Below are 14,390 nucleotides of genomic sequence, written 5' to 3'. Positions count from 1 at the left end.
GGGGGGGGGGGTGGACTAGATGACTTGCGAACCCTTCCCGTTGGCTGTGACCGCTGCCTCCTTCCTGCTTGCAAGTCCAGGCCTTGCTAAGGCGACCGCCCTGATTCTTGAACAGGGAGCAGCAGCCTTTGATGTGCATCTCTGGAGACGAAGGGCTTGGAGGAAGGAGAAGTCATGCTTCGTAACCTGGAAATTTGGCCCCCGGACAATGCAGCCGAAGGAGCGGGGAGCTGCTGGGGGTGGGGGTGGGTTTCCTGCTCCCCCCTCCTCCCACCTGCCTGGAGAACACTGTGCAGACCCCGGCCCGGCAGCTGGCCGGCAACCAAGCTGGGGCGCATGAAAGGCAGCCGCCAGGCTCCCCGTCGGCTCGTAAAGCCTTCCCCGGGATCAGCTCTCGCCTGCAGCCATGTGCGCGGGCTCCAGGGAGTCCCCGGGGCCTGGCCCTCCGGGACGGGGCTTCTGGCACCTGGCTGCAGGCGGGGAAAGGGGCTGCGCTGGCCGGCGCGCCAGATGAAGGGGGCCAGCTGCGCCAGAAGCCCCGCCGCACCTGAGCAGGGCCGCTTGCGGCCGGCGGGGCAGCGCGCATTCCGGGCGCCTCCAGGGTCCCAGCTGAGCAGAGCCAAGCCCGGAGCGAGCCATGGGGGGGAAGGCGAGGGGAGGCTGCCAGCAGGAGCCCTGCATGCGCCACACCAGTCTGGGGCGGGAGGGCGACCTCTGAGCAGAGGAGGGCTGCGGGGGCACCCGCCCCTGTCCCTCACCAAATGCCTGGGGTAACTTAGTAGGTCGACCATAAGATTCTCTTTTTTTAAAAAAATTATTAAGGATTTCAACATAACAATTTATCAAAAACATATCATCCTTATTCCCCCCCATTTCCCCTCCCCCCTCCCCAAACCAGAACCCCCCTCCCCAACGTCCCTCAATTCCTCTCTCTGGTTTTTCAGCACATGTTAATCTCAGCATATTATAAAATTGTAAAGATCCTTAATTTATCTATCTTCATGTTACCAATAATAAATTTGTGAATGTTTATTCAAAACCTGCCAAGGAGTCCAGCTCAATTTGTTGTTTCTTTAAGTACTTTGTAAAAGGTTCCCATTCTTCTTTAAAGTCACAGTTGTTCTTGTCACGCAGTTTGTGTGTCAGTTTCGCCAATTCCGCACAGTCCATCAGTTTCTCTTGCCACAGTTCTTTAGTCGGGGTTTCTTCATTCTTCCATCCTTGTGCTATTAAGACTGTTGCCGCCGTTGTCGCATACATAAAGATATTTTTCAATTTCCTTGGCAGGTCTTTTCCTATGATCCCTAACAAAAATGCTTCAGGCTTTTTTACAAATGTTAGTTGGAACATTTTCTTCAACTCGTATATTGAGCATGAGACTCTTAACCTCAGGGTCGCAGGTTTGAGCCCCGTGTTGGGCAAAATATTCCTGCCTTGCGGGGGGTTGGACTAGATGACCCTTGGGGTCCCTTCCAGATCTACAGCCCTGTGATTGTCAACGCAGGCATCTTGCAGGCCTGAAGCATGTGTCTCACCAGGTTAGTTGTTCCTGGGGGTACAGCTGGGTTTCTTGACATTAAAAGATGGCAATAGAACAGCCTTCCTCGACGGAGCACCCTCCAGAGGTTTCAGACTACAGCTCCCACATCCTGACTGGGGCTCATGGGAGTTGTAGTCTAAAACACCAGGAGGGTGCCAGGTTGGAGATGCTCCAGTAAATCCGCAACAAACTCCCTCCTGAAACCTTTCTGCTCTAAGCAGTTGTGTAGTTGGCTCCCCCTCTTTGCACCCAGGTAGGCCACGGATGCCCCCCAGGGGTCGGGAAGGGGGGGCTTTTAATCCCCTGAGCAGGCAGGTGTAGCCTGGATGTCTGCGAAGGGCGGCAGCCCCTCCCTCCTGGCATTCTTCCCCCCACCTCCCTGGGCCTGGCAGAACAAGGGGCTCTTTGCTCCGGGCTCAATGCGCTTTTGTTCCCAGATGAAAGGGTCTCCAGGAGGGGTGGCTCAGGAGATTGCAGAGTGCGATTGGGCTCTGGGGCCTCCCGAGAGTGTGGGGCTCAGGGGGGCTCTGGAGGCAGCGCCGCAACCACCATCTTCATAATGACAGGCCAGCTTGCCAGCCAGCCTTGGAGTCACCACCAGTGCTCTGGCCCAGACAGGAGTGGACCGGCAGCAGCGGCCTCCCGCCTGGACCCAAAGGCAGAGGAGGGGGCTTCTCTGGACTTCAACTCAAGGGCAGCAAAAGCGGGAGGGACTATTCACACAATCCATCTGCACGCAGGTTGCCTGTGGGAAGCAGAGACGCCAAAGCTCATATTTCAATGTTGCAAGTTGCATTAGGAAGGTTTTGGGAATTGGTTCCTGCAAAACTACCAGGGGGATCCCTCTAACATGGGGGTAGGGAATGCCCCACCTGGATTGGGGTGAGGGGCGCCTCAGATTAGAGCAGGCTGAAGGCAAAGAGTAAGGTTACAATAACTTCCGTCACAACAACATAGTGTGTGCACACTCAGAGGATGACCTCCAAACCATCCTAAATGTCTTCGCAGAAGCTTACGAAAAGCTTGGCCTATCAATCAACATCCAAAAAACCAAAGTGCTGCACCAACAAGTACAAATTAACCCTTCTGCAGCGTCACAAATCCAACTCAATGGTGTAACATTGGAAAATGTCGGTCACTATGCAACAACAGCAGCAAGAATACTTATTGCAAAGTATTGGAAGACACAAGAGTTACCCACCCTGGAAGAATGGCAGATGAAGGTGATAGACTACATGGGCCTGGCAGAAATGACTGGCAGAATCCGAGACCTGGGAGAAGAGCTGGTGGAAGAAGACTGGAAGAAATTTAAAGACTATCTGCAGAAACACTGTAAAATTAATGAATGTTAAAATGATGTTGGATTGAAAATAAGTGGCATTAGCAACAAAGTTAATAAGAATATGCAAAAATGAATTGATAATGGATGAAAATATAGAGTTATAATATGTTAAGATACAGAGTTAAGATAAACGAAAGAGGGTAAGGATTTGCTGATTTGATTATTTAAATGGGAATACAAAAAGGGGAGGTGTGAGGAGGCCAAGGAAACAAGCTAATGAGTTTAAAGTTACAAAAAACGGATTTGTTTTTAATTCCTTTTTATCTATTTGTTTTTTGTATTTTGTATTTTTCTTCTTCTTTTTTCTTTTTAATGTATTTTTGTATGTTCTCTTTTTTATCTTTTTCTTTCTATATGACTTTTTTCTATTTTGTAAACTTATGTTTTTGTAAAATCTCAATAAATATCTTATAAAAAAAAAAAAGGAAAATGTCGGTCACTTCTCCTACCTGGGCAGTTATCTTTCCACAAGGCCAACATTGATGCTGAAATCCAGCATCTCCTGAGCTCTGCGAGTGCAGCTTTCTCCTGATTGAAGTGCAGAGTGTTTGAGGACCAGGACATTCGCAGGGAAACCAAGATGCTTGTTTACAAAGCCATTGTACTACCAACCTTACTGTATGCTTGTGAAACGTGGACCAGTTATAAACGCTATCTCCAACTCCTCGAAAGATTACATCAACGGTGTCTCTGAAAAATTTTACACATCACTTGGGAAGACAGGTGAACTAATATACCGGAAGAAGCAAAGATCACCAGTGTTGAAGCAATGATTCTTCAACATCAACTTCGTTGGACTGGTCATGTTGTGCGGATGCCTGATGATCGTCTTCCAAAGCAACTATTCTATTCCAAACTTAAAAATGGAAAGTGTAATGCTGGTGGTCAACAAAAGAGGTTTAAGGACTGTCTCAAGGCAAATCTAAAAAAATGCAGTATAAACATCGACAAATGGGAAACAATGGCCAGTGAGTGCTCCAGTTGGAGAACAGCCTTTACCAAAGGTGTTGTGGGTTTTGAAGACACTCGAACTCAGGATGCAAGGGAGAAACGTGCTAAGAGGAAGGCACACTTGGAAAATCTACACCATGATCAACTCCCACCCGGAAACCTATGTCTCCACTGTGGAAGGACGTGTGGATCCAGAATTGGCCTCCACAGTCACTTATGGACTCAATGTTAAGACCATGTTCATGGAAGACAATCTTACTTGGCTACGAGGGATAGCCAAAGAAGAAGAAAGAGGGGTGCCTGCCAGGCTCAGCACAGGCAGGTGTGAACCCAGTTTCTTGAGGGGGAGCAAAACCATGTTAGCCTTTGCTAGAGCAATGATGAAGAGTCTTTGTGAGACCTTGAAGGCTAACACATATGGTGGCGGCAGCGTTTGTGGGCTACGGCCCACTCCCTGCTTCCGTCATGATGCCAGAGAGGACTTGGACGTTTTCAAAGTGCCCAAGACTTTGCGTTGTCCTTGTGGGAATTCAGGCTCTCAGGAAACAAGCGCAGTCCCTTTGCACAGCTTCCTGTGAACGGAGCGCTGCTGCTACGCTTGGATCTGCTGGTGTCGCCAGGTGAGAGCACTGGTCCTCAGGTGGAGTTTTCACAGCGTGAAATTAAACCCAACCACCTGTGAGCTGCTGCCACTGAGAGGCAGAAGGAGGCTGTGCCTCCCAGTCCCCCCCACTTTTAATTCCAGTGATTATGGAAGACATGAGGGGGGTCATTTCTAGAGGGCGGGTGGCACAGCCCACACAGGACAATGGGCACACTCAGCGCTCTTGCCAGCGACGCTGCCTCCCTTCTCTCTTGAGTCCTGCTGCCTGGAATGTGCCCCCCCTGCACATCTTTCTGGGTGCCTGGCTGTGTCTTTTGGGGGGTTCTGCTGCCCCCTGGGAGCTCCGTGCGGCACTGCAGATCGTGGCTGGGCTCTACATTTCTGGAGGAAATTGAATTTCAGATCTCTTTCAATCTGAAGCTTCTGCTAAATACAACACAGGCAGTGCCAGATTTATGTATAAGCTAAACAAGCTATAGCCTAGGGTCCCACTCTCTTGGGCCCCCCCAAAAAAATGAAAGGGAAAAAACCTGGATGTACATTTCCAAAATATAAAACAAATAAAATAAAAGCTACATACAGCAACAGTGTTTTGTGTTGTGTAGGCTCTTATGATGTAAGTCATGGGCCCTACCTGCTAGCCTGCAGAACACAAAAAACAGCAACAATTTGTTGTTGACAAAGGACAGCTGGCCATATAAAGCTCCTCTTCAGTAGCTTAGGGCCTCATCAAACCTCAATCTGGCCCTGAGCACAGGGAATCTCTTTTGCTACCCCATGAGTTGTATTTTCCAGGAAAAGGGTATGTTTTTCTTCATGTGCGTGATGTAAGTCCCTGGGAGTTGGTTGGATTGACACTGTGTTGGTGGTGGTTGTTGTTTAGTCGTTTAGTCGTGTCTGACTCTTCGTGACCCCATGGACCAGAGCACCCAAGGCACTCCTGCCATGTTGGTAGCACAGGACATTATTATTATTATTATTATTATTATTATTATTATTATTATTATTTGTTTTTAATTGAAGATTTTGTTGATTTACAAAAGTGTGTGTAATGTCTCTCTCTCGTATTCCCCCCCCCCCATGTAACATTTTTACAAATTAGTTTCATTTGTTGAGCATAGGACTATTCTGAGTGGCACCAAGTCATGGGTCTGAGGTTATGAGATTCAGCCGGATCCTATTTTGCTCCCTCCTAACATATAGGAGGATTATTATTACTACTATTAGAAATAATAGAGAAATGGTTACGGATGTGACCATAATGCCACGGGGTGTGTATGCTGAACAGTGGGGAGAAGAAACAGAACCATCAATTAAGATGGATAAGAAAAACAATTTGCCTTCGGTATGAAGATGAAGGCAGGCAAGACTGGGACACCTTGTCTAAACTGTCAGCCTTCTGCTCTTTATTTCAAAAGAAAACGTGATGTCGATTTGTTTCAAAGCAGCATCTGCAATGCCTTGGAAATTAAAAGGGGAGGGGAATAATAGCTTCGGGATTCTGAGCAGTTGGAGAAGTTGCTGCTTTGCCAACAGAGCCCATGTCCACACATCGCATTGTACCCTCCAGATGTTGCTGGACCAGCACTCCCCCCCCGACCACTGGCCATGCCTACTGAGGCTGATGGGAGTCCAACAATACAAGGGGGGCAACACAGGTTCCCCACCCCTGCCAGAAACCTTTGCTTAGTGTGCATAAATTAATCTCACTCCTTTTGCTCTCCCTGGTTCATGCAACCAACCACCACCTCTGGCTTAGCGTGACCTGCATGTTTCTTTCCAAACAAACCAGAATCCGTAGCGTTGCAGACTGTGGTTTGCTGGACAAAGCAAAGGACAGTTCCCGATCCAAGCGTAAGGCCATCCCAGGGACTGTGGTTTGTTTCCTCCTAGTGTGAGTGAAGAGGAAAGAAACAGCCCAGAAAGGTGCATTGATGTTAAACCATCAGGTGGGGCTGCAAACAAGGCAATGAGTTATCTGAACCCATGTTGTACCCGAAGGGTTTGGGGATCAGCTTTTGCAGATGGGTGCTTAGTCGTTTTCAGTCCGAGTGGTATGTCAGAACAGCAGAGCCTCCAAGTTGGAAAAAGAAAACACAGTGAAAATGTAATTCACAGCTTTGCGCAAGCGATAGAGATGACCTGTAGTTCAGGAATGTTTGGTCCCCATGTCCTGTCTGGTGTCAGGGCAAGGAAAGTAGCCTCTCTGGGCTAGAATGAGGCAGCAGCAGCAGCAGCTGATCCAGCTGCCCAGGGGAGACCTTCATTTCGCTGCTTTGAGCTGGGCTGGTCCGCCTGCTCTTGCACATGAGTTGGCTCAGCAGGGGCAGCTCTTGATGCCATTTGCCATGAACTGCAAATGTTGCACCATCTGTGCCCGTGACACTTGCGCAAGCACATTTCCACACAGCCATTGCAACCATCATGGGGGTGGGTGCAGTTGTAGCATCTCCCCAGGTCCCAAGCACTGTGTCTCAGGTCCACCTGATCTGATGCAGCTGTGCAGGGTTCTAGGCACTGGGTTCCAAGTTCCCTCTGGGTTGTTGAGATTGCACAACCATCTGTTGGTACTAAAGGGTTAAGAGGTAACAAGGCGCTCTAATCACTGAGCAGCTGGAAGTCATTAAGCATCCAGGAATGTGAGTTAGTTTGTATAAATAGTCAGTTCACCCGTGTGTTTCCCCCCCCTTGACCTGACTCGCAGACTCAGTTTGTGGCCATGGGCGTGTTTGCTGATATGAGTTAAGTTTAGAGTAAAGTTTTCTTTATGCCGGAGATAAAAGCATGTGTGCTTTATCGCCAGGGTTTTTCTTTTGTAAATAAAGTTTTTTCCTGAGTTCCAAAGTGCTTGCTCCAGGATTCTTCATTGAAAGGTACTGACTCTCCTGCCTTCTTCAACCGCTGCACGAAATTCTCTGCTGAGATAAGATTTATGGCGTTGGAAGCGCACTGGACGTTTACTTAACATTAAACTAATTAAAGTTTAATGGACACCATCCTTGGCTCGCAAAGTCGTGGGCCTCTGAGACCCCTCTAGACAGGGCAGCTGGTGTTGCAAGGGTCTCCGGAGCGGAAGAGGTTGTAGACGTTGACCAAGGGGAACATGAGGAGGGCCCCCACCATGGAGCCCAGCTGCACCATCGCCCCGCACCAGACCAGGGCGCTGTGCCCCTCATCCCGCAAGACCACCCCGATCATCAGCTTGACGTAGGAGAGAAGGCCGACGAAGAGCACCCAGCACAGGATCTGCAAAGGAAGCCAAGCGTCAGCAGGGGGTGGCCAAGGGCCTCTGGGTGCCCTATCGATGAGCAGTGGGTGAAGGCACAGGGTCTCAAGGCCACCAAATGCAGGTTCATTGAAGCACCCTGACATTGGGCCACCTTCAGGTGTTAGATCTTGTGCATGATTGATCCGTAGGGGCTCTGCAGTCCACAGTGGGGAGAAGAGGATACTAGTCTCTGTTCGGAGGCCATGATATCAAGCGCTGCCTTTTCTCACATGAAGCTGCCCGCCTCCAAAACAGCTGCCAGGGGTCTTTCCCTGGGTGCCCCTCACCCAATGAGGTCATGTGCCTGGTAGTGCCTGGAGGGAGGGCCTTTTTGGTTGTGACACCCTGGACTCTCAGGCGAGGACCTCTTCGCCCTCCTGGCCTCTTCAACCCTCACCTGGGTCACCACTGATCCTGCTGCTTCCTTGCTTAACAAGGGCTCCCTGACGGAGACCCCAGAGATCCACAGCTGTCAGTTCATGCAGGCAATACTGAGTTAAATGGGAGCCCATTAGATATGTCTGCCAACCTATGCCTTCTGCCGGTTCAGCTGGCTAAAATATTTTCCTTAATACAGTGGTACCTTGGTACTCAAACAACTTGGAACCCAAACACTGCAAACCCGGAAGTAAGTGCTCTGGTTCATGAACTGTTTTTCAGAAGCCGAACATGCTCCATTTTGAGTGTTACGCTTCTGATTTGAGTGTTACTCTTCCATTTTGAGTATTACGCTGAGGTCTGTCTGTTTTAGCTCGTTATTTTGTGTTTTTGTGGCTCTGTTTTTTTTGTTCTTGTGACTGTGTGGAACCCAGTTCAGCTACTGATTGATTGATTGTGTGACTGCAGTACATTGTTTATTGCTTTCATTTTATGGATCAATGGTCTCGTTAGATAGTAAAATTCATGTTCAATTGCTGTTTTAGGGGTTGTTTTTAACAGCCTGGAACGAATTAATCCATTTTGCATTACTTTCTATGGGAAAGTGCGCCTTGGGTTTGGAACGCTTTGGTTTTGGAATGGACTTCTGGAACGGATTAAGTTTGAGAACCAAGGTACCACTGTATGTTGGTTTTATAATTCTTATTGCTGTCCTGAAAGTAATAAAAAAGAAGGATAAAAAGGTAAAGGGACCCCTGACCATTAGGTCCAGTCGTGGCCGACTCTGGGGTTGCAGCGCTCATCTCACTTTACTGGCCGAGGGAGCCGGCGTACAGCTTCCGAGTCATGTGGCCAGCATGACTAAGCCGCTTCTGGCGAACCAGAGCAGCACACGGAAATGCCGTTTACCTTCCCACCAGAGCGGTACCTATTTATCTACTTGCACTTTGACGTGCTTTCGAACTGCTAAGTTGGCAGGAGCAGGGACCGAGCAACAGGAGCTCACCCCGTTGCGGAGATTCGAACCGCTGACCTTCTGATCGGCAAGCCCTAGTCTCTGTGGTTTAGACCACAGCGCCACCCGCGTCCCCTTACGTCTGTTTAGATGTCCCATAATAAACAAGAGGTGGGGGTTTCTCTCCCCCTGCCCACTTTCCTGGCCCCTCCTGTACTTGCTTGCTTGCTGATGCTGGACTGGTGGAGCAGGCCTGACTTCCGGTGTGTGTGTGTGTGTGTGTGTGTGTGTGTGTGTGTGTGTATTCCACGGTGAGGCAGCTCGGCATCCGATTTGGGAGACGGTGGTGGAAGGCATTGCCTCCGGGTGCCTGAGGAAGCTGAAGTGGGAGGAAGGGTGCTTATCCTGCCCCCCCACTGATACTTACAATGAGGACGACTCCATGGGATCCATGCAGCAGGAGAGGGCAAGGGCTGAGCACTGCCATGGCCATGATGTAGCAAGCAAACAGGGATCCCACAAGCGACAAAACTCCCATGAGCATCAAGGATCTGGGGGGGGGGGGAAGAAGTCGGGGAGGGGGAGAGAAATGGCTCAGGATCCCAGCTCAGGAGCCTCCCAACAGCCCTGGCCTGCTGGAGGCCGCCAGGCTTAACCCCAGGGCATCCTGCCCTCTCCAGGTTCAGCGGCGCCTCTGCTGGGGGGCTGCATTCCCTCCAACCCCCCTCTAATCAAAACAGAGGTGCTAGTTTTTGGTCTCATGCTCTTGCGTGAGTCAGCCGGCTCCCGTGAGAACATGGGACCAAAAAACAGGACATTCTGGGGTCCATTCGGGACCTGGGACGGCTTCTGTATTTCCAGGATGTCCTGCTCAAATCGGGATGATTGAGGGATTTGGTGCTGGAGCCAACCTGGGCACGCTGCCTTAATGCCAGCCACCCTTCCTGGGCCAGCTCCATTATTGGTTACATTTCTTGTTGAAAAACGTCTTCCGTCCCCACAGACCCCAAGGGGGCCTGCAAAGGGCATGAAGAGAAGACGGAAGGGCGAGAGAGGTGACCTGAGAGCCACCTTCAAACTTCTATAGGGCTGCCACTCAGCAGATGGGGCCAGCTTGTTTTCTGCTGCTCCAGAGGAGAGGACCCGAACCAACATAGTCAAATTGCAAGGGAGGAGATTCTGACTAAATGTCAGGAAGAACTTTCTGACCATAAGAAACCCAATATGTTTCCGAGCACAATTCAAAGTGTTGGTGCTGACCTTGAAAGCCCTAAACGGCCTCGGTCCAGTAGACCTGAAGGAGCGTCTCCACCCCCATTGTTCAGCCCAGACACTGAGGTCCAGCTCCGAGGGCCTTCTGGCGGTTCCCTCATTGCGAGAAGCCAAGTTACCAGGAAGCAGGCAGAGGGCCTTCTTGGTAGTGGCACCCGCCCTGTGGAATGCCCTCCCATCGGATGTCAAAGAGAAAAAAAAACTACCAGATTTTTAGAAGACATCTGAAGCTTTTTGGGGAAGCTTTTAATGTTTGATGCATTACTGTATTTTAACATTGTGTTGGAAGCTGCCCAGAGTAGCTGGGGAAACCCAGCCAGATGGGCAGGGTATAAATAATAAATAATAATAATAATAATTATTATTATTATTATTATTATTATTATTATTATTGTGGAACGGACTCCCTTGGAAGGTGGCGGAGTTCTCCTTTGTTGGAGAAGTTGGATGGCTTCTGGATTAGGGATTCTTCGGCTGCAATTCCTGCACTGAAGGGGGTTGGACTACAGGTAGAGGACTCCTAGGGTCCCGTCCAATTCTAGGAAATCCTGGAGGTCTGCCCCACGCCCCTCCATTGACAGCGCAAGCCCTGACTCAGCCAGACCGTCTGCACATATTGTGAACTGACCCCAGCCAAGGGCCCTGTGTGTGCCTTCTGCCCCCCTTCCCAGCAGCCCACTCACCTGCTGGGCAGGTACATCCCCAGGAGGCAGGCCAGGGGGTTGGCCAAGGCAGCCAGCGTGGCAGAGAGGTGGTACGTGGTGTTTCCATAGGGCAGGCAGGAGTAGGACTGCACCGCAGGGAGGACGCCGTTGGTCAGGGCGTTCACCCAGCCCAGCAGCCCAAAGATGTAGGCTACCTGGGGCCAGGAGTAGGTTCCGGATCCGAAGAGGCTGCCCGCGGGGTCGCTGAGCCTGGGCCGCTCCTCCACCGTGGCCCGCCCGCCGCCCGCCACCTCCATCTGGACTCGCACCCGGTACTTTTCCTTGGCCTGCTCCCGCCTGGCGGCTGGCAGGTGGTTGAGGAGGAGGAAGGAAGCTAGGCAAGAGGCCGTCATGGCACAGAGGAAGAGGAAGAAGGCGGTGGCGGAGAAGCGGGCCGGCTGGTACTCTGCCCGCAGGCCTGTGCTGTTGCCCTGCTGGCTCCCGTTGACGCAGCGGAGCGTGCCCACCCCCTGGCCCAGCGCCACCAGCCCTGGCAGGAGGCCGCTCAGTCCCTCGCCCACGAAGTAGGTGCTGAGGTAGGGCGCCCGCAGCCTCTGCATGTAGGGCAGGAAGGTGACGGAGGAGGTGCAGTCCACCAGGGCCAGGAGGAAGAAGAGGCTGAGCAGGGCCACGCTCCGGGGGGAGCCGCCCACCACGCTGGTCTCCCCCCAGAAGAAGGCCAGCAGCAGGCAGGCCAGGGAGCCGAGGGAGAGGATGACGTAGATGACGCCCACTTCACTGAGCCGCCCCGGGAGGAATCGGTGCGCCAGGGTGACGGCCAGGGGCCCTACATTGGCCAGCTGGGTGATGACGGTCAGGCAGGATGGCAGGAACCAGCCCTCCGGGGCGCTGGGCACGATGAGGGGCAGCTCCACCCACATGCCGTTGATGGCCACCCAAGAGCCGGTGCCCAGCAGGCAGACCAGGGCGTGCACCACCAAGCTCATCGCTGTGGCGGGAGGGTCAGGGGGAGGCGGGTTGGCAGCTGCCGGCCGCTTCTGGAAGAGTAAAAGGAGGCAGCGGATTAAGGAGAGAAGAGCAGATGGTATTTATCACCGGTTAAATTGGCAAAAATGTATAAAAACGCAAAGAAAAAGTGCTGGAGATGTGAAACAGAAGGTACATTCTATCATATGTGGTGGGATTGCAAAAAGGTAAAATCCTACTGGGAAATGATATATAATGAATTGAAGAAAATGTTGAAAATAACTTTTGTAAAAAAACCAGAAGCCTTTCTATTAGGTATTTTAGGCCAAGATATACTGAAAAAGAGGACTTTATTTATGTATGCCACTACAGCAGCGAGAATGTTGATCGCACAAAATTGGAAGACTGGAGAAATACCAACTAAAGAACAATGGCAAGAGAAGTTGATGAACTATGCAGAATTGGCAAAAATGACAGACAGACAAAGAGAAAAAGACAACAGAGACTTTGAAAAAGATTGGGAACCATTCATATTATACTTGCAGAAACAAAGAAAGGCAATAGACTTGATGGCAGGATTTAAATAGACATCCACAGTATTAGCATCAGAAAATGTTTGGAAGAAAGTGAAATAAGATGATGTATTTAATTTTATTTTTATGTTTTTGATGTTTGATGTGATGTTATTAATAACTTTTTCTGTGGAGAGATAGCAAAGTGGGTGAAAACAGAAACAAACCAGAAACGCAAGTTGGGGGAAGTCTTGGAGGGGAAGGAGGGAACATGTAGTAAACGTTAAGAATTCAAGATGGATGTAATGAACGAAAATGAAAAATGAATAAAAAAAAATATTAAAAAAAGAAAAGAAGAGAAGAGCATAAGGAGAGGCTGATGGATCAGGCCAGGGCCCACCTGGTTCTCACGGGGGCCAACAGATGCCCCAAAGGGAAACCCACAAACAGGACCCCAGCACAAGCGCCCTCTCCCCTCTTGTAGTTTCCAGCAAGCATTGCTGCCTCTGACTGTGGAGGCAATGCAGAGCCATCCTGACTAGGAGCCATCAATAGCCCTCTCTTCCTCCTCCATGAATTTGTCTCATCCTCTTTTAAAGCCATTCAAACTGGTGGCCATCACTCCCTCCTGTGGCAGGGAGTTCCACAGGTTAACTGCATGGTTAATGTGGTTAATGCCCTGAGATTCCCTGGGGTTTGAGTGAATGCCTGGCCTTTTCTGCAAGGCAAGCCATCCGGTGTCTCCCTCTGCCAATCCGCCTCCGTTTTTGAGAGGTGGGTTTGGGCTGCAGGCTTAACAGTTGCAGATGTTGGGGGGTGGGTGGGTGCTGCTTCTGGAAGCCAGTCAGGCAAAGGGTTTCAAATATTTGTGGTCCTGAAGAATAGAATAGACTTTATTTGCGTAGCCGACAGGCCATAGCATCAAAGGACAAACACCGACAAAAATACATTACGAATATAGTTACCATAAAATCTTATGACCTATTAAGTCGGTGGTCCAAAGTAGTGCATCAAAAACTACTTGCATGTGGCCTCCAAGCACAGCATCTCCTGAAAATGGGTCTCCCCAAGGCAAAAACCTTTATTGACCAGTGCATGAAGGATATTGAGCAGCAGAATAATCTGGCCTATATTAAGAAATTTAGTGCTTGGTACGCTTATCTGCCCCCCTCCCACTTTGATTTTCGGGCACCTTATTTGTCTACCTTAACCATTCCAAAACTCAGGTGGGCCTTTACACTGGCCAGACTAAATGTTACCCTCAGCTGCTCTTGAAGGTAGATATCAAAAAATTTCATTCGAGAACCGGCTCTGCCCCTGTGGAGCTGGCTACGTAGAGACTGTGTCACACGTTCTCTTGTCTTGCTCCCTATATAAAGATCTCAGGGACGAGACCATCACGCCGCTCCTATCTGCCATCCCGGGCCGCTCTTGTGAAGCCAAATTGTTCTCACTCCTAGCCGACCAGAACAGCTCGACAACAGAGAAGGTTGCCAAATTTATCGAGAGAACATTGAGACTGAGAGCTGCTATCTGAATGACATCAGTGTCGTCACCCGGATTCCTCGCCTAGGATCTTATTATTATTATCATTACGTTTTATTATTATTTGTGGTCCTTGCAGACTGCCGCTAGTCTGGGTTGGGATTCAAGTCCATCTCAGCCGAATCCGGTTGCATGGTTAAAGTTCCTTTGGCGCTTTTACGCAACCAAGGAACAGGAAAATGCCCCCTTGCTTGCGCCAAGGCCAGCTCAACTCCCTGCTAATAAATCAGACCACCAGCCACATTGAACAAATCCAGATAAATAGGTCTGGAAGTGGCCTTGGGGAGCGTCAGAGAAGCCCAGCTGCAGCAGCTGGATCAGGCCAAAGGGGGCCCATCTGGCCCAGGCCCCGCTCCCCTCCCAGCAGAGAATGAGACGCCCCCCATGTCACT

General features: G+C 50.3%; 1 protein-coding gene across 1 annotated transcript in view; it reads right to left on the bottom strand.

The window, feature by feature from the left end:
• The window catches only part of SLC52A2 (solute carrier family 52 member 2), a 304,222-nt gene that overhangs the window by 267,054 nt on the left and 22,778 nt on the right, over positions 1-14,390 (bottom strand). Inside the window, exons 10-12 of the mRNA XM_083624236.1 lie at positions 10,994-12,012; positions 9,466-9,589; positions 7,432-7,683 (exon numbers count right to left, since the gene is read on the bottom strand). Of these exons, the coding sequence (XP_083480362.1) occupies positions 7,471-7,683; positions 9,466-9,589; positions 10,994-12,012 (1,356 nt within the window). The 3' untranslated portion in view covers positions 7,432-7,470. The remainder of the gene's footprint in view (positions 1-7,431; positions 7,684-9,465; positions 9,590-10,993; positions 12,013-14,390) is intronic.

Source organism: Podarcis filfolensis, assembly GCF_964270895.1.
Source record: "Podarcis filfolensis genome assembly, chromosome: 7".
NCBI lineage: Eukaryota > Metazoa > Chordata > Lepidosauria > Squamata > Lacertidae > Podarcis > Podarcis filfolensis.
This window is presented reverse-complemented; position numbering and strand designations above follow the sequence as displayed.